This window comes from Mizuhopecten yessoensis, unplaced genomic scaffold (genome assembly GCF_002113885.1).
Source record: "Mizuhopecten yessoensis strain PY_sf001 unplaced genomic scaffold, ASM211388v2 scaffold3689, whole genome shotgun sequence".
NCBI lineage: Eukaryota > Metazoa > Mollusca > Bivalvia > Pectinida > Pectinidae > Mizuhopecten > Mizuhopecten yessoensis.
Window position 1 is genome coordinate 327,378 of NW_018405170.1, and position 26,938 is coordinate 354,315.

Below are 26,938 nucleotides of genomic sequence, written 5' to 3' on the forward strand. Positions count from 1 at the left end.
AATATGACCATAGACATTTCAAATGGAGAGATTATATTTAGTGACTAAAATAAACTGTGTAGATCTTTAAAAATAGGTAAAATAAATCTTCTCAAGCCAAAAGTATACCATTATGTCACGTTGATCGACGTCTATATGACACGGAGCATATTTACGAATTAAAATAAGGATAAAAAAAACCTGAAGTTTGAACTGTTTAACTAGAAGAGATTATCGCCCCTTAGACCATACAATGTATGACCAGTACAGCTGTTTCAAGTTCAACGTGTGTTTAGCAAAAGCTTTAAATGCCAATCGGTATGACAAGGGTCAACAGATAAGAATTGGTGTTTTTATGTAACCGAAAAAGGGGGCAAAAAAATGCAGGGGGTGGGGGAGGGCTATTAAAATCATGAGGTTGGTTTTCGTTCAATTTTCGTTCAAATATTTTGCTTTTTTTACTTTGAGCTCATAATGCAATGACGCTTTCATTTACAGCCAGTACCCAAAATTTATTAAAATTTTCATGCATTTTTACTTTTTCTTAATTGAAATTTGCTAGTGCTAATTTGACTACTATTGCTATTGTTACAAAATTTCACGTACTTAAAGATACGTTTCGTATTGGCTGGTTGAAACGAATGACAAGTTATTCAGATTAAATCGATTTACTATGCCATTTTGTTCTGTCTTTCAAAACAATGGCAGTGAAATTTCATATTCTAGAATAACCCTTTATAAATAGTTTTGCGAAAAATTTGAAAATATTGTCAGATAAATATTAATTATCTTTCAGCATGTCCATTTTCATTTCAGAGGTGCAATTTTCCAGGAAAATTCAATGAAAATGGATATCAATACGTGAAAGTTAGTGAAAAAATGGACAAGCTGCTGCGAATTCTTTTGACACGACGCTGTATATCTCGGATTGTTTGGGACCAACCAGATGAGAATGTAGGCCGAGGGAAACAGCTCATTGGGTTGGTCCTAACACCGAGTGTAAATAGTTTAAAATGGTGATTGTCAATATAAGGAACAACTGTTTTGCAACATGATCAATTAGAGAACAAATGCTACCTGGCATTACGTATATCATTAGTTATGCAAGCCCAGACTGGTGAGCGTAACTGCCAGCCGACCAGAGCTTGCTAGGCAACTGTTAAAACCACTGACTAGAAATGGTTGCTACAGAGACGAGAATGGGTTTATGAGCAACAGGATGAAAATTTGATTTTTAATCCTTTCTTTATTAAAATCCTAAAAAACCCATTCAGGTCTGTTGTTGCAAACCGTTGTCAACCAAACCGTTTGCCAAAGCATGTTAGGCAACAGTCAAAACGATTGAGTGGTAAATATGACTGGGTGCTGCACGACTTTTAATGGGAAAATAGTTAGATTTGTTTGATGTGTATCTAAATAGAGATCTTGTTCTTACATTTCATTTGTACAGTCCTGATATAAACCTTCAAACGCTGTACAGTAAGAACCATATTACACGTGAATGTTTTCCAATCGGAAACTGTGCGGGCATTTCCGCTAAACTGTTTGAGTAATCGGGGAACAATCATAATGCAAATCATTCGAATGACCTCGGCTGATTCCGGTACCCTCCATCAATACTACCGAGATGTGACGAGTGAATGTAAACCTGTTTCTCGAACCGAATGAGACCACAAAGAACGGCAAAATCATTTTGTCTTTTCTACCGCGCGTCATGAAATATGCTGCATATCATCATAAATGTTAAAAAAAAGCATTTCAATTCTTATTTGACACAATCTGATTAAAATTATATGTTACATGGCTTCGTTAACTTCGTACTACGCCTGAACATCGTTCAGGCGGAGCCATGTAACAGATGATTTTAATCAGATTGTATTTGACAGATATCATGAAGTGCGTTAGTACCTGATTGTCACCATCAAGACAGCAGATATACTGATATATTGCAGTGTTCGGTATTCAACACAAACATGTTGTTTATTTAGTGATAATCTACTGTTTGAGCGTGGAATCTCCAGCAATTCCCAACAGGACTAAAAGTTCTAGGTCCCATGTCAGTACTATAGAGAATGAAATACGACGATTCTTACATCAGAAACAGCCCAAACAGATTGAGCCAACAAAGAACAACATGTAATATTCAAACAAGTAAAATTCGGCCATAAGGTCTAGATCTCCCGGCGGCGTTTGAACCTCGCTAGTAGGTGTGGGCTCGACTTTCAGTGTCAAAGACTGTCCGATATTGTTGTATGTAAAAGAAAAGAAAAGAAAAAAAGAGTTGGAGGCAAAATAAATATAGATCAGGGACCCCAATTCAAAGTACACATACATGTATACAGTATACTGTACATTAGGACATGCTCCAGTAAGTTGGCATATCGAGCCATCAAACAATGCATGCCTTATATAGGCCCTTGACGTAACCAATAATTCCTGAGTTATGTCACAATAGGCACATTGATCTAAGCGCAAGACGGACCTTGCACGAGGAAACGGCTTATAGATAGCCCAGTATAGCGGCCAAAAGAAACAAAACGCTTGTAAATCTTCAATAGACATTTGAATTCAAAATACGAAATAAAGGAGACAAAGTGTGTGATTTGTTTCATTGCTGGATCAGACTTTTGACCTTAGTTTTTGGACAAGCGAGGTTTCAGACTGCTGCGTCTAACGGGCCTTCGGACAAGTGGGCAATCAACGGATACATCTTCTTTGCATAACGCATGCGTGCAGGAATGAACGTAGCGTACATATGTTGTGATATGATTTGTGTATAGTCTTTTATTCATCTACCAAAAAAAGTTATTTATAAACAGACGCGATCGATTCTCGTGACTACTCCCTCGTCCGGAGCCTCAAGTCAGACATTTAAAGATGGCCGCCAGTGGCGGTTGGTTGTGATGTATAAGTTACGACCTGCTTTCCGTCGAGTCACCCAATGAAAACTCGCGATACATTCAACTTAGACACAGCTGGGCCGTTGTTGTGTCTGAATCATGTAAAGATATATACTAAAACCAACACTTAATCGCGTGTTGACCGTGTGTAGGAATAGCCTCCTCACTGGAAAGTATCTACTGATGGTCGACACACTTACGTACGGAGAAAAGGTAAGATTGGAAACACCATAGTCCTTGTACTCTTATACTACGTGTGTGACACACCTATGTATGCACATGTGTAAGTTTGACATATGTGTAGAAAATAATATTACGATCGCATCAAAATCTATTTGATACAGTGCTAGACTATAGGGGCATGAGAATGAATTAAGTCATTGTATATATGTCAGGACCTTTCCGATTTTGTCGCTGGCTGTGTATTACAAGTCTTGAAGTAAAGTAGTATGGGCACATAAACACACCAATTTGAAATTTGATATACCACTACCCCATGTTCTTAGAATGTTGACCAAGTGTAACTGTTTTATACTGTCTTTCATAGTTGCTGAAAGTCTCGCTCAGTAAAGATGTCGGAGATAAAATTATGAATATTTCATCTTTAGTCATACATCGCTCTTCAATCCCTCAGTGATATATACTATACATTAAAACTATGCAGCAAAGGATTACACCTCGATGTCTCGTCGGTCATAAAATTTTAATATTGTCGTTAAAATCCAAATCACCTATAAGCTCTCTGAAAAATGTACACATCGTCCCACAGGTAGGTCATCGAAGATTTAGCTCGGTTATACCGTGTCGATACGTACGTAGATCTACGAGAGAGTTTTGCCCAAACTAGAAAATCAACTAAGTTGTTGAGTGTCCTCCCAGTTGTACGTATGTGTGTCTTTTAACGTTTCGCTTATCATTTCTGAATAGAAATACCAGTGGACGATAATTGAACTATACTTTATAAACAGACTTATATTACAGGCTAGTTAATCAAGGTAAACTAACTATACTTTATAACACGTAAACAGACTTATATTACAGGCTAGTCAATCAGGATAAACTAACTATACTTTATAACTCGTAAACAGACTTATATTACAGGCTAGTCAATCCGGATAAACTAACTATACTTTATAACTCGTAAACAGACTTATATTACAGGCTAGTCAATCAGGATAAACTAACTATACTTTATAACTCGTAAACAGACTTATATTACAGGCTAGTCAATCAGGATAAACTAACTATACTTTATAACTCGTAAACAGACTTATATTACAGGCTAGTCAATCAGGATAAACTAACTATACTTTATAACTCGTAAACAGACTTATATTACAGGCTAGTCAATCAGGATAAACTAACTATACTTTATAACTCGTAAACAGACTTATATTACAGGCTAGTCAATCAGGATAAACTAACTATACTTTATAACTCGTAAACAGACTTATATTACAGGCTAGTCAATCAGGATAAACTAACTATACTTTATAACTCGTAAACAGACTTATATTACAGGCTAGTCAATCAGGATAAACTAACTATACTTTATAACTCGTAAACAGACTTATATTACAGGCTAGTCAATCAGGATAAACTAACTATACTTTATAACTCGTAAACAGACTTATATTACAGGCTAGTCAATCAGGATAAACTAACTATACTTTATAACTCGTAAACAGACTTATATTACAGGCTAGTCAATCAGGATAAACTAACTATACTTTATAACTCGTAAACAGACTTATATTACAGGCTAGTCAATCAGGATAAACTAACTATACTTTATAACACGTAAACAGACTTATATTACAAGCTAGTCAATCCGGATAAACTAACTATACTTTATAACTCGTAAACAGACTTATAGTACAGGCTAGTCAATCCGGATAAACTAACTATACTTTATATCACGTAAACAGACTAATATTACAGGTCAGTAAATTAAGATAAACTAACTATACTTTATAACACCAATTTAATACCTATAGAAATGTAGGTCATGATATGACATTTATAATTACGGAATTGAAAAACATGAAAGTGTTAAAATTTACCGTTGAGTAACATGCTGACATCAGAACAAGCTGACTGTACTGGTCACTTCTTACACCCTATCACCACGGACATTGATGATGGGCAGTTTGAACAAGCTGACTAGTACTGTACTGGTCAGTTAATTCTTACACCCTATCACCACGGACACTGATCATGGGCAGTTTATTATCTGTTAAATTTTAGCGGCCCATAAACGTGGTGAGGTCGTACGGGGCCACACGACAGAAGATACACAAACGATTGGTGTGCTAAGAGAAACGCGAAAATGTGAAAGTTGTAGAAGAAAGAGAAAACACAAAAGGTCATGATATCTAACAGTACTGCAATCGGGAACCGTCCGCACTTTCCGTAAACGAGAAAATACTTGATTACGGAAAGAGTCGACAGTTCCCGATTGACACCTGACTGTTGTGCATACTTTTGAAATACCTCTGTAGTTTTTCCCAAATTAGATACACAAATTAGGAATAACTCTTCTGTTCCCGCTTATAGTGGACACCATAAATAGTATATATAATCTCATTTTACTGGGTCTTTGTGCAATTGACCTGTGTAGTTGACCATTGGTCTACTGCGAACAATTGAGTGTACTATTATTTTCGTCTCGGCATCGGACAAAAGTACCCTTAGCTGTTTCCAGTACATCACATGTTGTGTTGGTCAACAATCGAAACTTTTTCAATCTAGGTGAACTGCCTCAGAAAACAGTGAAATCGGAGAAATATATATGACTGTTGACTGTTAAGACAAGAAACTATCGTTTTGCTATCTGATCAACGATAAAAAGTTTCATGTATATAAGCATCACATATCTCATTATCTATAACAGTGTTATTATAGGAATACCAAAAAGATATTAGAGTCACGGATCACGAATTTCTTCAAACCGTGACATGGTAGTGTCGTCTTCTGAACCAGTTTTATTATTTGTTTGCTTGATCTTAATCAGCTGAAGGATTGACTTGAAAGTGAGTTGACTGTCCGGCAACAGTAAAAACTATTGACCGGTCGATAGTTTCGACTATATCATGGCTTGTTATGTTTTCATTGTAATTGTTCTTGGGGAAACTAGTTAATAAGAGTAGATGTAGAATCGGGTAACAAAGTCGTCTATAGCACATTCCATTAAACGCTAAAACACTTAAATATACAATGCATATCCCAGTGCGTACTAGCTATTCATAGAACGCCAAATGTCTGTCAGCAGACCGATCTATCTTGGTTTCTTTAATCGCCTCAATTATGTAGCGGGATACAGTGGCTAAATTATGTTCTAGCGTCAGAATTATCGACTTTATGGAGTAAAACCTCGTTATACTGCCACCAATTTGTCCAAAAAATGTTGGCGTTATAAAAGGGTTTGACGATAAATGTTTGCAAATATATAAAGGAATTCTTAAGAAAACAAGAAAAGGGAACAATGAAATAGGTTGGAGGTAAACAAGGAAACTCGGGCTAGTGAACGATGTGGCATATGAAACTAGGGGCAATGTATCGCGGTTTTACTGCGCTTCATAATCATCACGATTATCGCGATCACGATTATCGTTATCGTCTAATGTTATGAATATATTGCTTAGAAAGAATCGAGTTTCATTACTTTCCATTAAATTAATTTGCAGTTGGAAATAATGTGGTTATGCAGAATATTGCAGGGGAAATGAATGTGGTGGAGTTATTGATCCGACGATATCATATGCAATCTAAGGAAGGAAATAGTTTGTACGATGGCACTGGATGTGTTCGTAGAGACCTAATATATATTGAGTCATCCGGGGATACGGTGTCGTGTCCAGCACAGGGGATCAATACCGTTATACAGCCTTGCTCAAGTCCGGGACACTATAATCAGACGGAACAATTTAACGCACTGTGCATATCACAAGTGACCAACATTGTTGCGCAAGACGGGAACCTCATATCAATAAGTAACGAAGATTAGAGGGAGGGGGTTGTCTTGTTCGGTCATGCACTGTTTTGATTTTATCAGTGTTGAAGGGTCGAGTGATGTCTCATAAATCTTGTCCCATTGGCCAGACTATGCAGCTGCAGCAGTATTGGGAAACGCTAGCTTACTACAATATCCAAAGATCGATATATTTTACAAAAATGAAAAATAAGTTTGTATCATCATATATTAGCTTGCGAAGTCGGTACTGGGAAATGCACGCGCATGTACGTCTGATGAGAAAGATAAATATTGAACTCTAATGCCGAATTTTGTCTCTGTAATAAAGATTTTAACTACCGCTATACCTTTTACAGTTCGGACTTGAGCAAGGCTTTTTCTGACGTACGGATAGTCTTGCTCAAGTTCATGACTATTTTTGGGTGGGGCAATTTAATCCTGCACCTGTGACCCGAACCAACATTATCTGATTATTTACATTACTGCCCTGACCCAAGATAAAGTACAACAAGTAGACGGGAACTCCTATATGTACAAGGCTGGCATATACTGCCGGGGGACATTTAACAGGATTCAGGCAAGGTGTAAATATGGCGGCCGAGCTTCAGGCATATTGATACAGCAGGTCACATGCAACGGAAAATGACATATTTATCATTCGGGTCACGTTTCAAACACAAATCAGAGCTGGAAACCGATTATAGAACACAGATATACATGTGTATGTATGAACATATATATATACAAATACTACTACAATCCGATGAATTCTTCATTCATAAAATTAGATGATCATGAATAGTGTGATATTCAGAGGATGATACTAATATACTAATATTCTTAAACTTAAATATTTAGTACTTCATCCAAATGATGCTTAATTGAGATACATTGTTTTTGTTGGTGTTGTCTTCCTTGATTGTCAAACATGTCAAATAATGTTCATGTAATAAACAAGATTGGCCACCAGTTAGGGGGTATTTGATTCCTAACTCTCACTCTGACGATCTCTTTATTTTGGCCTTAGCAATGCTGATTTACTAATAAAAACAAGCCTGTCCATTATACAAATCAAGTATTTATTGTTTTCATTTAAGAAATATTTGTCGACAATTGTTAATGATATTCTTAGAATCTTAGATATGACATAGTGGAGGATAAAGCGAATACGTGTCCCAATGTCGACGTCGAGATACAAGTCGTTTTTGTAGAGGAAACTTTACTTGTGTATTTAAGGACGCATGCTATCTTAAACATTAAAAACAACAATCAAATACAATCAAATCAAACTCGAACTCAAACTCGGTAAAACAAGGGCAGAATAACAAACTAAGAAGATTTACATCGAGACCCTTGAAAAAGTACAAGGTGTTCCGAAAGGCTAAGTAATGTCACCGTTCGCAAAGCGAGAACCTGGGTAGTGACACCAAAAACATTGACCTTTGACCTTCATATCACGCAATTTCTCAGCGAGATCATGATGATGACCCTATAACTTGTCCATGGCCTTCATCGATCTGCATCTCAAGAAATCCTGTTTTGTAAGTCTGCACGTCAACAGTCAACATGTATCACAAAACTCACGATATTCGGTTTAAAAATGAGATTTGTGTTATGGAAAGGCGCTTCTTATAAGAATAACATGCATCCTTAATGCCGCATTGAAATTAATTTGTATGTAACACAACTATTACCATATCGACCACTGCGTGCCAACAGTACCGGACAGACAGAATACCGGATGCTTTGACATGTCAAGGCGCACGTCTGTGCGGTACTATTGTATGAATTGACGAGCCAATCCACGCCCTGCCAGACAGATTGGCAAGCATTAGACACGTTATAAAGATGACCATATCTTATTCGGTAGGTACTTTTAACGGCTGCATCTGAAATAGTTCTGCTGTGCTGTTTTTCTGATCAATATACCCTATGGATGGATAGACGCTGTGATTCGGTTTTGATATCTTGTCTTGTTTTAATCAATAGTTGATATTATCCTGAATTAGAAAATGTCTAGTCAGCGTATTTTTGTGACTGGGGAAACCTGTGATGTGTTTCAATCTACGTCATCATCGCCGTCGTTGCCATGGTCTTCATATTAAGGACAACTTTGATGATTGGTCGATTATTATGTATATTTGGTGTGTATCGTTGACTGTACTCGCCTTTAAAAGCCAATCAATGGCCCAGTAGACGATAAAATGGTGTTGTCTAGTCGCTAATGTATTTCTGTATTCCCTTTAAAAGGAGATGATGATATACTGTAACAGGTTGAAGCAATTGAACTTTTTGATCTGCCCTGACTAGATAAATTATGTAACAACCTTTAACAAACCACACGCTCTGATTCAACAGATAATAGATTTGTGGCGCCAAAACACACGTGAGGGTGTGTACGTAACAACCTCGTCGACGATGTACATACTATCACGTTCTTAGTACTACCTATACCGTATAGTCAATTTGTAACTATTGCAGCCGACTTTATATTTACTCACTTAGTTTTGTTAACTACTAATAATAAGATAATATACAGCATTTGATATAGCGCCCTATCTAGCTAACATAAGCCACTCTAAAGCGCTTTACAGCACATCGATATAGCGCCCTATCCTGCTAACATAAGCCACTCTAAAGCGCTTTACAGTACATAGATACACAATTAATACAAGAAGCATATACATTAATCAATACAATTTTTGAGGAATTCGCCGGAGCTGCTTGAGCGGGCGCTAACCACTAGTCATATGTCACCTGGCTGATATCTCCCTATGTGTGTATGCCTGCGTGTGTGCTCGAGATATGTGTTGTGTTAGGGTTAGGGTTATTCTTTGCTAATTCGCAAGGTGCTAACAGGGGCGAAGCTAGGTCTGTTTTCGTATTCCATTTGATGCCAGGAACTTCGTATTCTTCGTGTCATTGTGTTTCTATGCGTAGATGAAGATGTTCTACTGGAAACATCTGGGTATGGACACTGTAGGAAGTTGAATATCCCTGAAATGTACCGATTGGAAGCAATTAAAAAATATTACTTGGACTTTTTCGCAATCGATACTGAATGCTAATTAACACGACAAAAACACACGAAGCATCAGCAACCTGTAGTATTTTACTATAGACTTGGATGTTCGCCTGCTTATCCTTTGATCATTTCGCAAACTGTTAAATCGTGTGTGAAGCGTCCGTCGCCGTAGCCTAGGTTTTTAAAATGTGTTCTCTTGCGTACTTTGGGACTCTAGACAACGGTGGTATCTTGACGTATGTAAAATGAATTCGCCAACTATGTATATTTTAAAATACCAGACAAAATTTGGTGTTTACAATGTCAAAGAAGTTCCTACTTCCGTTTCCGGTTCAGCACTTGAAGCAGGTAAACATCTTCGTGATTGGGCACCTCTTATTCATGAGAGTGTGATAATTCCATGAGAATAAAAGTTCTTGCCCATATATAGGCGATTAGTGGGTACCTTTTTTAAAGGCTACTACCAAAGAATGGTTTGACAGATTTTAATGGTTCCGAAATACCGCGGATAAATTTGTCCAAGTCGTCTGCGTGAAATTCAAAGAGCAGAAGTTCTAATCCGCCCACAGGATACGACACGTAAACTAGTTCACATCTAGAATATGAGATGGGGGTATTTATGGGAATCCGGATCTGTTGAGTTTTCATGGTGTATAGATCACGTGATACAAATATAAACGTCATGGAAATTTCAAACAGATGTGATCAAAATAGACAGGACATGTACGGCTGAATTTGAATGTTAGCTTCCTGTTGACGATGGTATTTCACGCTGTATAACTGGGGCGAATAACATTGCTGAATGAGCATTTTTATTCTGTGTTCATGAATGTGGAAAATTAACCATAACTTTACATTTTACAGTGTTTAGCATAAAAAAGGGATTCCCCGTACATGATTTGCACGCTACTGTGATCTCAGAGTCGCACAGTTGTATCGTAGTATTCTGTGAATAGCCCAGAAACAGAGTCCCCACCCCGCTATATCTATGTATTGGGATGCATAACGCTAAGGGTCAAATCAAGGAAGTCAGTGAGAGAAAAGAAAAAAAATGCTAAAAAAGATTATATTTCCTAAAATTTGAATATTTTACTCATTTCATAAGGAAGTGCTTTGATATACCGCCTGTGGACTCTCACTGCCGTGATAATGGGGTTCGTCTCGCACATAACCGAAGGATTGAAAAATAATTTAATATTGCGAAAATGCCTAAATTAATGCGAAGAAGCAGAAAAGCACTACTTTACGAAAACATGTGTGATTCGCGTAATGATCACGAGTTGCGGTATCGCGTAAATACTTTGGGTGAAATATGAAATACGTCTTTGCGAATAGAATAGCTACAGTGTTTGCTGTATACGCCTTCGCGAATTGCGGAAATTAATTCAGCATAATTATTACGTTAATTGACCAGCGCAATCACCCACTTAAACTTAGGTAAACATGATTGCAGGGGTAGTTTGGTCTAAATTATCCTGACTGTATTGAAGATTAAATATAGTTCGAATGAGTGGAATTCATGCATATTTGAATAATTTACAATTTCTTACTTAGGTCAAATTGATTATTGTTTTTAGGACAGTGTGTAGGGTCGAAACCAATTTAAAAGATTTACATTATTTAGAGCGATTTAGAAATAAACACCTGTTAATCAGCTTCTCGTTGAAATCCATATATAGCCCACTGAAGATTTCAGCTAATAGTAATGATATCAATATAATGATGAAGGTCGGGCCAAGTGGTGTCAACAATACCACAAGTAGTACTTTAAAAGTGCTATCACACGTTAGGGAAATGAAAATAGCATGCCCCATATATTTCGAAATGTTTTGGCGGATAGTGTCCGTTATTTGAAATTTAAAAAACCCGGGCAAATTTGAATCAAAATATTGGCTTAGCTTAAAGCCCCTAGGTGCGACACATTAATAAATTGCTTCGTCGTCGTTTACTTTCAAATCTAATCTCCACAATGACGAATGAGCACGTGACTTCCATGGCCTACAGACGTTTAATGCAGCAATGCATACACAAATGATAGCTTGTGTACGTCATAATGGAAGCCCGCCAAGCACGTGCTACACAGTGTCATCGTTAAAAAATGGGAATGAAACACAGAGGAGACAGGAAGAATGCTAGGGTGATTAGATCATATATGTTCCTCAGGGATGACCGTTTCACCTGGACCGTGGCCAATGTTTCAATCTCCGCCTAGGTCCACTGAGATTGCGTGCAGCTGCACTTGATAACACGCTCTAGTGGAACTCTTCTGTCAGTGAAGGAAGTCTTAGTAACCCCTTAGATCACGAAAGTCAACTAATCACATTAATAGCATCCTTCTAATAAGATGCGTTATTTCTTGATTGTAAACGAGAAAACATATAAAAATGACTCACATTTTGTTTTTACCCATAAACAGTAGAGTTAAAAAAAAACGTATGTTGTAAAATAAATTGAATGTTTCTTTTCATTATCTTCATCAGTTTATCAATATTATTTTTTATCTATATCATTTTGGATGCATGGATTAGCATTTCTTGTGAGAATAATGAGAAATCCGTACAAGTTTCAATATTGGTCAATTGATATTTGGAAAATTGAAACAAATGTATTTTACCAGGAGCAAAGAAAACCCCAACACGGTTGTTTTCTCTAACCATTGCCAAGCTTCAGCGTAGTTGTTTTGATGTTGCGTCTGTGATTTTCGATGTGACGTCACGACACGTGAAGACATTCGTGAAGCTCAAAATGAGCGAAACAACTTTTTGAAATTTACTAGGTTAAAACGATATTTATTTAGTCGATTTGTAAATCTCTAGCGGGTATTTTTATTTACATAATAAAAGTACAAATATGCCAAGAATTGATGGTATGCCTTAAGATTAAACATATTTCCCCTTCGGAGTTTTCCTCTCTGCACATGTGTTTGTTATCTTAAAAAGGCGATGGACGTTTTTAACTATTTACAAGTAAAACAAACGTACAGATGACACATCATGTAGTTTGAAATTATATCTCATAAAGTAGTTTAAGGTCCATTTAACGGTTGGTGCAGATTGCGACACACAATATAAACTTGACAAACACGATCAGCTCTCCTTAATGAGATATATAACAGCCAATAAATTTCACTACTGAAAGTCCTAGTCTGTTTGGGAATACGATCTGTTATTAATTTGGACGTTTACCTTGCATATGCATACAACACACCTATAACGCCTGCGTAAGGCAACAACAAACAGGCTGATATCACTCTCTTAAAAGCATGTCATAAAAAGACGGCGCATCGATGAGTTATGTGCTTTGTAGGGAGGGGGAACACAGGTAGGATTAAGCTTGGGTCTAAACAGGCTTGTCTAGTTTCACGGCTCTCGTATGACGTAGTGTAGACCCTGTACGTATAATTTACACCGGAATACGTTAGCATTTATGTCTAAAATATGCCGCCCCCGCCAATAAATAGAGTAATATCTCACCACGCCGGAATTCAACACCCCATTCTTTGTTATCACACTCGGCCCATGCTCCATACAGGTACTTTGTGCGGTATATAACTACAATCTGTGTTCTGTTTTATACGCATGGTCTGGAATGTTGAGATTGTCCGCATTAGGTCATTCGGCTGCACCAAACAAACCCTTGTTTATTTTCAGTTTTATAACCGTAGTTTATATAATTGTTTTTTTTTTTTTTTTTTAGGACCGTTCATTATCCGAGAAAAAAACCCGTTGGGCGCTTTTTAAGCAATGAATGTGTTAGCCGATGAAAGATTTTTCCACAAAATGGTTGTTGATTTTCCTTTTGTCCTTCTTCCAAATTTTGTACAGGGGCTTCATTGTCTGGCTGGTTGGCAGACGGTTTGGTACCTTCAGCAAGGCTGTCTGGCGGGTTGATAGACGGTTTGGTAAATTCAACAAGGCTTTACTTTCTCTCCAGAGTTGGTAGATAGGTTGTGACAAGCACTAAGTGCACAATATACGTTAAAGTCTGTCCCCTGTAAACATCATTGTACTCGATAAGACAAAGAATTCGTAGAACAAAGGCTATTGAGTTCTAACGTGTGATATACATTATGTGAATTGGAAGAAACAACCTCACACATTTAACTGTAAACATGAACATAAGTACACAACGGCTCTTTTGGAATCTCATTTGAACACAAAGTAAGTAAAATATCGGTGTTCGGCAACTATCCTAGAGAAACGATGCTTCAATAATGTGCTTCAAATGCACGAGGTCAGCCAACCTAAAGGACTTCAGAGATCTCTGAGTTACAGTGGTACATACGTGCATCAAATATGGGAGGAACCAGATCTGTTTGTACGATCATTAAAAGACGTACCGGGTTTTGGTGTTGAGGTAAGCACCTAGAAAAAACACCGACCTTCGGCAAGTACCTGGCGACTGCCCCAAATAGGTCTCGAACCCACGATCATGTGGCGGTAGACAAGTGATCGTCGACAGTCAGACGTCTTAACCACTGCAATCCTTAAAGGAAATTATACCCATTGGTTTGGGGAATCGCCAGATATGAATATAAAAGGAAGCTGTAAAATGGTACATCTTTACATGGAATGGATCAAGACCTAACTGTCATAGAAACTAGAGACCTATGTATGTACATATGGATATTGGAAATATGACAAAGACTGAAATAACTGAATTACCAACGTTATGGTGTTCGCCGGGGGTAATAAAGTAATACTGGTATTCCCTGTTGTTCTTATTGTAAATAATGTATGTAAACTAACCCATACGTTGTGATACGTAAACACGTGATCATATAGTGTGGTGTCTTCCTAACAATGAAAGGCCCCTAAGGAAAGCATCCAAGCAACACGCAGTCATTATTACGTATATAGTCAGTAAATGCTAAACGCTACTAGTACACGCCGTAGAAACCGAGTCAATCTTTTTATTACAGAAAAACTCAAGACAGCAATGACAATGTATAACTCGCTGACCATTTTAGGACAAACACATGACGGCTTTCAGTGTGTTCCAAACTCCATCGGACAACCGGACAGGCAAAATATTTCATAAAACTACCCGAATGTCCTGTTAAGTATTTCCGGCTGAATTTGATTGCACGGTCATTAACCATTTTTCTATAGTAATACCTGTCCTCCTTGCTAATGGACTTAACGTGCATTTCACAGATGAATCGCTACTCGAGGACGAGTTAGAAGTGTCAGTTTTTTTTAAAATTTGACAAATAATTAGCTATTGTTTAGTATTAAATCAACATTGAAACAAATATTTTACAAACGTCATTAACTCAACAAGGAGAGTTCATTGTCTGCCATGAGTACAGTATCTCAATGGTGAGGTCGACGGCGACCAACATACGTTCATGGTCGAATGGACGACAACATGATGGTTGCCAACTGTGGTAAAGTGACCGTTTACCATTCCAGAACACCTACTTCTCCCTCCGAGTTTTTCTGATGATCTCTTTCCTTTTGTTCTGTTGTATATATTTTGGGTGTGTCCGCGGTTCCTGGTGTGTCTTTCCTTTTATTTTGGAGTTTTACCGAGTTACTGGTGTTGTCTTTCCCTTTTTATTTCGGTGTTCCCCAAGTTCCTGGTGTGTCTTTCCTTTTATTTTGGTGTTTTCTCGAGTTCCTGGTGCGTCTTTCCTTTTATTTTGGTGTTTCCCGAGTTCCTGGTGTGTCTTTCCTCTAATTGTAGTGTCTGTTATTCCTGTTATTGCCTTTCCTTTTATTTTGGTGTTTCCCGAGTTCCTGGTGTGTCTTTCCTCTAATTGTAGTGTCTGTTATTCCTGGTATTGCCTTTCCTTTTATTTTTTATTTCCTGTTAATGTCTTTATTTTGGTGTCTCCTCGGTTGTTGTAAGTTCGTATCGAGTTTGAGTACACTTGTCATTGTTATGACACTGTTTGCTTGTCTTGTGCTTTTCAATGACCAAGGAGACTCGGCCATTTTGATGCCTTGTCACAGATAAGCACGACACAAACAACATGTTCGTTATCTGAGAATCTTTTACCATTTACACATTGTCAAGACACATTTTGTCATTCGTCTCTCTCCAATAGACAAGGTAACATGATTTCAATAACATTTGCTTTGTAGTAATTGGACACCTGCATGTATGTTTTAGAACAAAACAGTTGATTGTCTAGATTTCCTGTGTACCCTTCAATCCCTTTAAAACCACGATATCTGTTTTTTGACGGTAGCGGCGACGGCGGCTACCTACTATTTGCATAGGATGAGCCATTTCGTACCCCTAAAGAACTAAAAAAAACTCTGAATGTTTTCATGCAGTAATGGGAAATCCGGAGAAGATTCTGTTAAATCAGGATAAAAATATTATTATTATTATTCGTGATGACTATTTTTAAACCTTTGAATTGTCCCACTGAAGTACATAATTATGTATCACCGAAGTTAACATTTAGAAAGTGTTACAAGTTTCTTCTACGCTACGACATACACTACATTGAAACACATACATCTTCACACAATTTTGCTGAACTATGCATACTTAAAATCATTTAAATTTCGCGTATATATATGTTCCCGATTGTTCTTTAAACGGACCACCTGTTTTATTTGACTTGGAAAGGATCAATGGCCAGTGTATCTTTCTTACTTGTGTCTGAACAAACATTTGCGAAGTAATTAAATTCCAGAATTTTAGTATAAACTATTTCTCGAAAATAATAACTCGCAAAATGCAAAATATCCCGTAGTTTGTTATGGACCACATGAGTTTTTGATTTTATTATTGACAGTTTGTCTTTCTGTATTTGCAGGATGTGAGTGACTAGAATAAGGCACAGCGACTTGGCAAGATAAAATCTAAAAGATCCTGACAGTGTTAACTGCTCCAAAAAAAACCAACAAAACGGTAAGAAAAATACGCTGTAGATATCTGTAAGTTGATTAAAGTTGGTTAAATTATTATACCCCTGGTTGATATCACGTTTTGTCTTTATGTGCGATATATTAAGTGATTTTGATTTCCACCAACAAGACTGAACATATCAATACAAGACTGAACATACCAATGTAACCACTTTAGTAAAAACTCCCCAAGACTTCCAATGGCGACTGCTATATTCGGCTATTATTTTAGGGAAGCCGACTTGCAATGACACTGTACTCAATAGTAAATATAACAATTGCGTCAATGACATTCGAGTAAGAGCTCTTCATGGAGAATATTGCACTTAAAGCAGAGTCAGATGACTTAATTTTACATCTCAGATGCGACTGCAATGAAAATGTTCGATTGATGTACATAGGGTTTGGTGCTAAATTTGATTGTAATCCATAAGTGTCCAGTCCTGCCCCAAAACCTTGGTTTACATTGTTGGTGATGTAATATATTGTATTTATGACAATAAAACTATACTGATAATGAAAAAGGGTCTTTTCTCGTCCAACAATCTTTATTAAACTTGATGGTGATGTAATATATTGTATTTATGACAATAAAACCATACTGATAATGAAAAAGGGTCTTTTCTCGTCCCACAATCTTGTTTAGCCTTGATGGTGATGTAATAAAGTGTATTTATGACAATAAAACCATACTGATAATGAAAAAGGGTCTTTTCTCGTCCCACAATCTTGGTTTACCTTGATGGTGATGTAATATAGTGTTTTTATGACAATACAACCATACTGATAATGAAAAAGGGTCTTTTCTCGTCCCATAATCTTGGTGAAACTTAATGGTGATGTAGTAATATTAATATATTTCGGACAAAAAAGCCCCCTTGCTGGTAATAAAATATGGTCTTTTCCAGTCCAAAACCTTACTTGAATTTGATATAAATCTAATATAGACCATTCTTGTTCCCGAAACCCTGGTTAAACTTAAAAGTTATCTAATATGGTCTCTTTCTGTTACAGAAACCTTGGTTACATTTGATGCTAATGAAATATTGTCTTTGCCTGCGTGGTAATACTTGACAGAATCCCCGAAATTCTAGGGGCTAGCTCACTTACGTATTGTACAGAGAACATTATTGAGAGTGACCCCTGGAATTTAGAGGATGACTTGCTGGTATTACCCAATGTAGGGTATTAACTGTTTCTGCATGCCTAGCTCTGGGGATGTTAATGATATTTGTTGTAAAAAACATAAAAAGATGAAGATGTAATAGTAATTCTACATTAAGGTTTTTACATCAAGGCAGTGTTCAAGGTCAGGGTCATAATAATACGTATTTGTAATGTGATGTGCAGTCTAAAGCTTTCCTGATTAATATTTCACAGTTTTGGAAATGGTAAACAAGCTGATCTTACAGAAGAGAAGTATGCGAGCCATTTTCAAAATTATGACATTATTTTACATGCCGAATCGTTCAAAGAAAAATACAAAGCAAACTATTTATGAATATTATCTGAAAATGTTCACTGTTTACGACAAGAAAAATATGAAAATAATAACGTTTGATAACAATGCGTTTTATCCTGGGTTTAAGCAGCGTTTAACAGGGAAATGTTTTCATATTTGCTTTAAACCTGTTTCTTGATGTTGTCCTTGAAAGTTCCGTTTGAAAAAGCTGTTGAGGTTAAATGAGGTTAGGGTTGAGAAAATTCGTTGGAAATTGCGTTTGCAAACTAACGTAATAAGAAGAGAACAATAAAAACATAATTGATAAACCAACACAGTTATTGTGTAGGGAGAACTTCTGTATGTGTTGGTCTGTCGTAGTGCTGTTTTAAGAATCTAATGTAGATATTGCAGTTACAAGCAGGTAAGTGATGGAGCGTCAACCAGGGATACAATTAGGTTGATTGTATTGATTTGACATGGTTCGTATGAATAGGCCAACATTTATTATGATGGTTGGCCTAGTCATCCGAAACATGTCACCTCAATCTAGTAGAACGGTTGGCCTAGCCGTCCGAAACATGTCACCTCAAACAAGTAGAACGGTTGGCCTAGCCGTCCGAAACATGACGATTCAATCAAGTAGATCGGTTGGTCTAGCCGTCCGAAACATGTCAACTCAATCAAGTAAGTAGAACGGTTGGCCCAGCCATCCGAAACATGTCGATTTTAATCAAGTAGATCGGTTGGTCTAGCCGTCCGAAACATGTCAACTCAATCAAGTAAGTAGAGCGGTTGGCCCAGCCGTCCGAAACATGTCAACTCAATCAAGTAGATCGGTTGGTCTAGCCGTCCGAAACATGTCAATTCAATCAAGTAGATCGGTTGGTCTAGCCTTCCGAAACATCTCAACTCAATCAAGTAGATCGGTTGGTCTAGCCGTCTGAAACATGTCAATTCATTCAAGTAGAACGGTTGGTCTAGCCGTCCGAAACATGTCACCTCAATCAAGTAGAACGGTTGGCCAAGCCGTCCGAAACATGTAGATTCAATCAAGTAGATCGGTTGGCCTAGCCGTCCGAAACATGTCGATTCAATCAAGTAGATCGGTTGGCCTAGCCGTCCGAAACATGTCGAGTCAATCAAGTAGATCGGTTGGTCTAGCCTTCTGAAACATGTCAATTCATTCAAGTAGATCGGTTGGTCTAGCCGTCTGAACCATGTCAATTCATTCAAGTAGAACGGTTGGTCTAGCCGTCCGAAACATGTCAATTCAATCAAGGAGAACGGTTGGCCTAGCCGTCCGAAACATGTCGAGTCAATCAAGTAGATCGGTTGGTCTAGCCTTCCGAAACATCTCAACTCAATCAAGTAGATCGGTTGGTCTATCCGGCCGAAACATGTCAATTCAATCAAGTAGATCGGTAGGTCTAGCCGTCCGAAACATGTCAACTCAATCAAGTAGAACGGTTGGCCTAGCCTTCCGAAACATCTCAACCCAATCAAGTAGAACGGTTGGCCCAGCCATCCGAAACATGTCAATTCAATCAAGTAGATTGGTTGGTCTAGCCGTCCGAAACATGTCAATTCATTCAAGTAGATCGGTTGGTCTAGCCGTCTGAAGCCTGTCAATTCATTCAAGTAGATCGGTTGGTCTAGCCGTCTGAACCATGTCAATTCATTCAAGTAGAACGGTTGGTCTAGCCGTCCGAAACATGTCACCTCAATCAAGTAGAACGGTTGGCCAAGCCGTCCGCAACATGTCAATTTTAATCAAGTAGAACGGTTGGCCTAGCCGTCCGAAACATGACAATTCAATCAAGCAGAACGGTTGGCCTAGCCTTCCGAAACATCTCAACTCAATCAAGTAGAACGGTTGGCCCAGCCATCCGAAACGTGTAAAGTCAATCAAGTAGAACGGTTGGCCGTAAACTAAACAAGTCTGACGTAACGGAATCCTTGGTGCTGGCGATCCATCATTTCCCAGCTTGTAATCACAAATATTGATACACGAGATGAAGTAGGGTAGACTTGGGTTGTCGAGTGGAATGTGCTTTGTTGTCGGTGGCCGGGCTGTATTACACTTGTGTCTGTATGATATCAGTAGCTTGTCTGAGGATCGTTTGTATTGATGTTATAAATGAACATTCCCAACTGTTATGCAGAGGAAGTAGTTTTAAATGTGGTCTTGCATAACTCCATTGATTTCCCGGCGACAGAGCTCATTTCATATTCTCTGACACGGGGTGGTCGTGGGGCGTTGAATGGGTGATACTCTATGTAATGTTGCGCCAATAGACTTGTCGTAACGTGCAGAGCATCATCTTGGCAAACATTGACTCGTTGTATTAGCATTCACTCGTTGTAATGTACAGAGCACCATCGTGGAAATTGTTGACTGGTTGTTATGTACAGAGCACCACCGGGGCAAACGTTGACTCTTTGTAATCTGCAGAGCACCATCGTGGCAAACGGTGTCTCTTTGTAATGTACAGAGCATCATCGGTGCAAACATCGACTCGGTGTAATGTACAGAGCACCATCGGGTTCAAAATTTACTCGTTGTAATGGACAGAGCACCATCGGGGTCAACATTGACTCATTGTTATGTACAGAACATCATCGGGGCAAGATCTGATTTGCTGTCATGTGCATAGCACAATTGTGGCGAACATTCTAAATAAATAGAATTCTGAATATGATAGCAAATGGGAAATGTCCATAAGTTTCTGATAAGTTTATGTACAACTAGGTATATTCTAGTATATTTAAAATTGGCTAGGAGTATAAAGTTGTAAAATTGTACAATAACTAGCCTTCCTTAAGGTTGATTAAAAATTAAAATGGTCCCACACACAGCGCAGGAATCGTCTACACTCTTGAAGCCTAATCTTATTTTTTCTTTAAAATTAAAACGAAATATTCATATTTGGACTGAATAAGTACCACCCCTGTGAGTCTGATGCTGACTAATGTATTTGTTGAAAGGAATTTTTCAATATTTAATCAACATTGAGATTAGACCATTTACGTTAGCAGTCTGAGAAATGAGATAACTGCTGGTACCGGAACGAACTCATAATCACCACAATCAAAAACATATTATTTTGAGAAAACTTTTCTCTCAAAACCACGATTCCTGTCACTTTAAAGCAATTGCAAATATGCTACAATATTGATGCGCTCAAACAATAGCATTTAAAGTAATAACTAATTATCATTAAATAATTGTGTCAAATTTGGTTTCCAGGCGCTTCCAGTAAAAAGAGAGTTGTTCCCATCGCCAGAGGACGAAATGGACGAAGAGCAAAGGAAAGCAGAGGAGAAGAGGAGGCAACTGGAAGAGGAAACCTTAAATATAGGTAAATAACCCCCTGAGGGAGGAGGGGGAGGGGCGTGAATTATCTTTAAATACAGGTAGGAAAGGTGAAACCCAGGGGGGACGTCAGTGATTAACGTTACCTCTCACACCAAAGAGTTCATCTTCAAGGAGACGTGAGGCTTTGTACGTGCGTTCTGTATAGTAAGCTATGCTACAGACATCAAAAACGGTCATTAATTTCCTGACACAGGATAAGTATCGGAGTACATGGAGGTGGAAATTAACTTGAAGATAATTTGATATTATTGATTAAATGTGATATAATACACTGTGGAGCGGATACGCATCTTTCCAGAAGACAGGATGTTATCACTAATTGTTCTGGTTATAATGTTTTTGCGGTATTGGATTGATCGGATTTTTTCAGGTGTGTACAGAATTACGGTAATAAAGAGATATTCATGCTGTTAATGTGTGATGTTTGGAAAACTTATTCACGCGGTTATTCTATAAAATTATTACATATATTTTAATTCACGAAAGAAATTCCCTGTGGTAGTCAGGGTATGAAATCAGATAGGCTCTCTTTGTGAACTTCTTTATATAAGTGATATCTTCGTTCGTCTCCATAGTTGCTGGTAATCGTTTGCTGGATAATCAAACTACTCATTTGTAAAGCGGACGTGATGTTTTTCTCATCGACTTCTAGTTAGAGATTTGTTCCTCTGTATTGTAACTATTTTGTCATTGTTTATTGACGATGAATACTAAGTAAATGTGTATAAATTGTCCAGGTGTGGACAAAGTATTGTTATCTTGAACTGTACAGTGTGATGTTTTTTATTCCATCTTTCTTTTAACATTTCAGGTACCTCTAATAACATTGAAGAGTTGGTTAAACCAAAGGACGTTGGTGACAGGAAAAGAAATCTTGTGTTCGACGAGGAGAGATTTGAGGACACATTCCTTAAATGTCTAATATGTCGTGAGAACTTTGATGACACCGAGAAAGCTCCTAAAATGCTGCCTTGCCACCACACATTCTGCCTTGACTGTTTGCGACAGATGTTCCGAGTAGAAGGAGAATTTCGTCAAAATTTATCATCCGCGTTTCGTGCCATGCCCATGGCGGTAAAAATTTGCTGTCCGTCATGTCGAGAAGCACTGATTTTGTCAGATGCGGAGATTGTCCGCTTGCCAAACGACCACACTGTCCTTGAGCTACTGTCCTTTGTCAGGTCCACAGGGAAAAAGGATGTACAGTACTGCACAAAACACAAAATGCAGCCACTGAACTTTTTTTGTGAGCCATGCATTTTACCAGTGTGCTGTGACTGTACAGTCATTGATCACAAGGAGAAAAATGGCCACCGAGTGATGAATGTTGAGGAGGCTTTAGACAAGTACACTCCAGTTATAGACGAGACTCTGGCAGATCTGCAGAGTGCCGAGCAAACTTTGTTGGATAAACGACAGTCGCTGGAGAAATCGGCCGACAACATTGAACAAATACAGCGCGAATTAGCTGTTCAGATTCGTCAAACATTCGACCGTCTGCGGGACGCCATAGATGAACGGGAGAGGGAGTTGTTCAAAATGTCCGAATCTGAAATTGACCGAAAACGAGGGGAAATAGATGAACAATTGCAAATCGTTCAAAGCCGAGAGGAGTCGGTTACGGCAGAGAAAGATAGACTAAATGGTGCGCGGGAGGATAAAAACATCAGTGCCATGTTCAGTACCCACCAGACGGCGCGCGAGACGCTGGAGAAAAAGGTTCATATCCCCGGTCCGTCGCCTTCATCCAAAGACTTCGCTGTCAGCTTTCAGTTTAATAGTCGACAGGAAAACGTCATAAAGGCCAGTATAGCTGGACTTGGAGATGTATCTTTCAAAATGTCATAAGTCAATGACACTTTGGATATTAGAACTGCTGGCATTTATCTGTGGATGTGCATTTTCGAAGAAAACTAAGTGTCTTTCATATTAGTGTTGACAATTGTTTATGCACTGTTGAGTGGAATGGATAACGTTTAAGTGAATGTTCGTTTCGATTTTGGTAGATTCCTAGAAATACATGTACACATGAGATTATCTATCACTTCTGGAAATGGATTGATTTTTATGTTTTTCGATGATATTGTACATACTTAAGAAATGGCGTTTTCGTGAAATCAGAAATCCGGTGGCAATACACGTATTGAACAAATTTCTTATCGACTTTCCATGAAAGTCTTCTGAGAAAAAAATCACATTTCTGAATAGCATGTGTTTATTGTAACGTTATTTATCTTTGTTTACAAAATTATAACCTGATATATTACACATTATATGTAAAATATTATTATTGAATATAAATGTACTTCACATTCCTATGCAAAGCAACTGAGATGAGAAAGTATTACCTACATAAAAACATACGACAAACCAATGTTACATTTAATACACGACTCCTCCATGATGTCAATTTCATCGCATACATACAAGTAGTCGACGAAACTATTCTGGATAGTCGAACATAATGACAAGTTTACCTGCGTACTTTCTAGTGTCTCCTTATTAACATAATTATATATAAACATACAAATACCTCAGAGCGGTTTACATCTCATATAAGTATAAATTTCGTCTAAAATTTAAGATCATGGAGATCTTACCATTAAAATCTGGATGTTATTATATACACATAGGTACACATGTCTATGTAGGGTTGTTTAGTTTCCTATACCCGTACCACCTACATACTACCTGCGTGGTGGGCACACCTGTCACAGACGTATTGATAACTTAATGTACCTAACTAGTACCAATATGATACATACATCCTACCTTTTATTACACACGTGTATCTGACGTTATACTACATGTGCCTATAAGAAATTAAGCTTGTTTTCGAATCTCTCCAAAATAACATGCATGTTTAAACTAAGCTAAAAAGTATATACCCATTCGACACAAACATACTGCCTGTTTATTGGACAGACTAATTCGTTGTTTTTGAACATGTTTTCTTACTAATTTACAGAAGAGTCAATCATATACCACCTACAAACTAGACGCACATCATCGTTATATTTAAAAAAAAATGAATCAAATACTGTTTTATTTACATTCAACTTTTATACAACACGCTCACTACTGTGATATTTCAATAAATCGTATGCTTTTCACTATCGACATACCACCTACATACTAGACCCACCTTAACGTGATATTTAAATAAAGGACTACATTTTGTAACTATACACTTTACTTTCCATATACCACCTACCTGTTACCTTTGAAAACGACATGCTATGTTGATAACTGAAATTACGAACTACCACTGCAGATCACATGTTCTGAGTCAATAGTAAACAATAGAATTCCTTAAACTGGAATGTTTAACTCGAAACAACATTTCACCAAAGAGACAGCCACTTAGAGTTTGCGTGTTCCGTAATTCGAACAAGCTAAATTAGCCTTTATCGTTACGAATAGGATGTCCGATACCTCAATGATTAACGCCTCTCGGCGACTTATTTACTCGATACGTTCCTGCTTAGCCTCGACTATATATATATGCTAGCTACAGACACGAGAAAAAATAAAGAGACTGTAGCAAGTCTTACTATTATTTCACTGCTATATAATAGCTTGGATATCATTTTATATAAGTACTTGAAATACGGAGTAAGGAGGCGCAGAAAAACCAAACAAAGTTAACCTTTTACTGTGTCGTATGACCCTTTCGTACATTTTCAACCCATCGACAGAACTTGAGGTCAAATAAAAATCCAAGTCTAAAGTATAAAGAACCATATATTGAATGCAAGAAAAGTGCAGATATATATCTTAAAACTTTGATATAACCTTATTTAAGGATTAACTTGATTACATTTTCCATGTTATGGAGATATAACACACAAAAAAACCGGTTTATGATGTGAGTACACTCCGTTTTTTTGCGTGTTATAGCTCCATAACATGAAAAATATATTCAAGTCAGTCCTTATAATTTAATCTACTATACACAATCCCTGTGGAAATCCACTTTTATTGATGGACTCTTTTCTCTTACAAATTGTTACGACGCTTTATCAACCAATCAAAAGCGACGTTACAAACGGCGACGTAATTTTTTTACGTTATGTGCTGATAACATATTTTTTAAGCCAATGAAAATGTTTGGTACAAGCAAGATTACATTATATATCGATATCTATAGCGTAAAACTTTGATATAACGTTAAATATCGTTTGCCATAGATAAAATTGGGTTTAAGTGTTTGAAAAAAGACATTCAATACTTTGGAAAATTCAGAAACAGAAAAATAAATGTTATAGAAATGATGATAAATGATGCAGTTTTCAGCGCATATGTCTCTTATAAACATTTTACTAAACCGCTTATAATAGAGCGTACACTCTGCGTATATAAATATATTTGATCTTATAATCATTGTGATAGGTTGTTGAAGTTATAATGTGAAAGGTATCAACATCAATTGTATATTGTCGCTGAAACGCTTACGTAGATGTCAACTGGGGAGCTGTCCTAAGTGGTTTCTTAATACATTTTTGTTATAAAAATAATTACATCGTTTATAAATAATTAAATAATTAAAGTAATTTGTTGTAGCCTCTTTATCTGACTAGTACAGAATGTTATCATTAAAACATAATAACACGATTTTGATGTTGTGTCTGTTTTACTTCTTTCTCGTTGCAAACAAGGTAAGTTATATGCATATTATGTCAAGGTCAACTGTCACGGTAGCTGTAGACAGAACACATTTTGTGGATGATTTGTAGTTTTTCTTCCATAAGGATTTTCATTGGTAGATATATCCATTTGACCGATGATTTTTGAAGCTAATGCTTTCTAGCAGACTCGCTTGAAACGACAATGAAAAAAGATCGGTTATGGCCGCAATATTTTGTTTCGGTGTCTCCTCAGTTCCTGTTGTCTTTCCTTTTGTTTTGGTGTCTCCTCAGTTCCTGTTGTCTTTCCTTTTGTTTTGGTGTCTCCTCAGTTCCTGTTGTCTTTCCTTCTGTTTTGGAGTCTTCTCAATCCCTGTTGTTGCTTCTCCTTTTGTTTTGGTTACTACTCAGTTCATGTTGTCTTCCCTTTTGTTTTGGTGTCTCCTCAGTTCCCGTTATTGTCCTTTTGTATTATGTTGTTCAATATAACGGCAATGCAGGATTTTTTTCTCACACTTCTTACTATTAGATTTTAGTTTTCAAAAAGCCATTTCAGTGTCTCGGGTCGTTCGTGGCTGAGTAGATATGATGGTGGTCGACACACAGTGAAAACACTTACTCTTTAGGAACATCTTGCACAAGTAGCACGTATCATCCTTGAAGTCCAAATTGCAAATGTTAATAAACTGACCATTTCTGTTGAAAAGCAGTCTATATTTGGTGAAATCGTCGATATTGACCATCTGTATA

At 37.4% G+C, this 26,938-nt stretch overlaps 1 protein-coding gene across 1 annotated transcript; it reads left to right on the plus strand.

Annotated features, from left to right (window-relative positions):
- The first annotated feature begins 2,443 nt into the window (after positions 1–2,443).
- On the plus strand, positions 2,444–25,197 carry LOC110447943 (tripartite motif-containing protein 59-like). The gene is made up of 4 exons (XM_021493936.1): positions 2,444–3,092; positions 16,653–16,747; positions 21,435–21,546; positions 22,375–25,197. Exons 3-4 carry the CDS (start codon positions 21,480–21,482, stop codon positions 23,409–23,411), a joined length of 1,104 nt encoding a protein of 367 aa, XP_021349611.1. The 5' UTR covers positions 2,444–3,092; positions 16,653–16,747; positions 21,435–21,479; the 3' UTR covers positions 23,412–25,197.
- Positions 25,198–26,938: the final 1,741 nt, after the last annotated feature.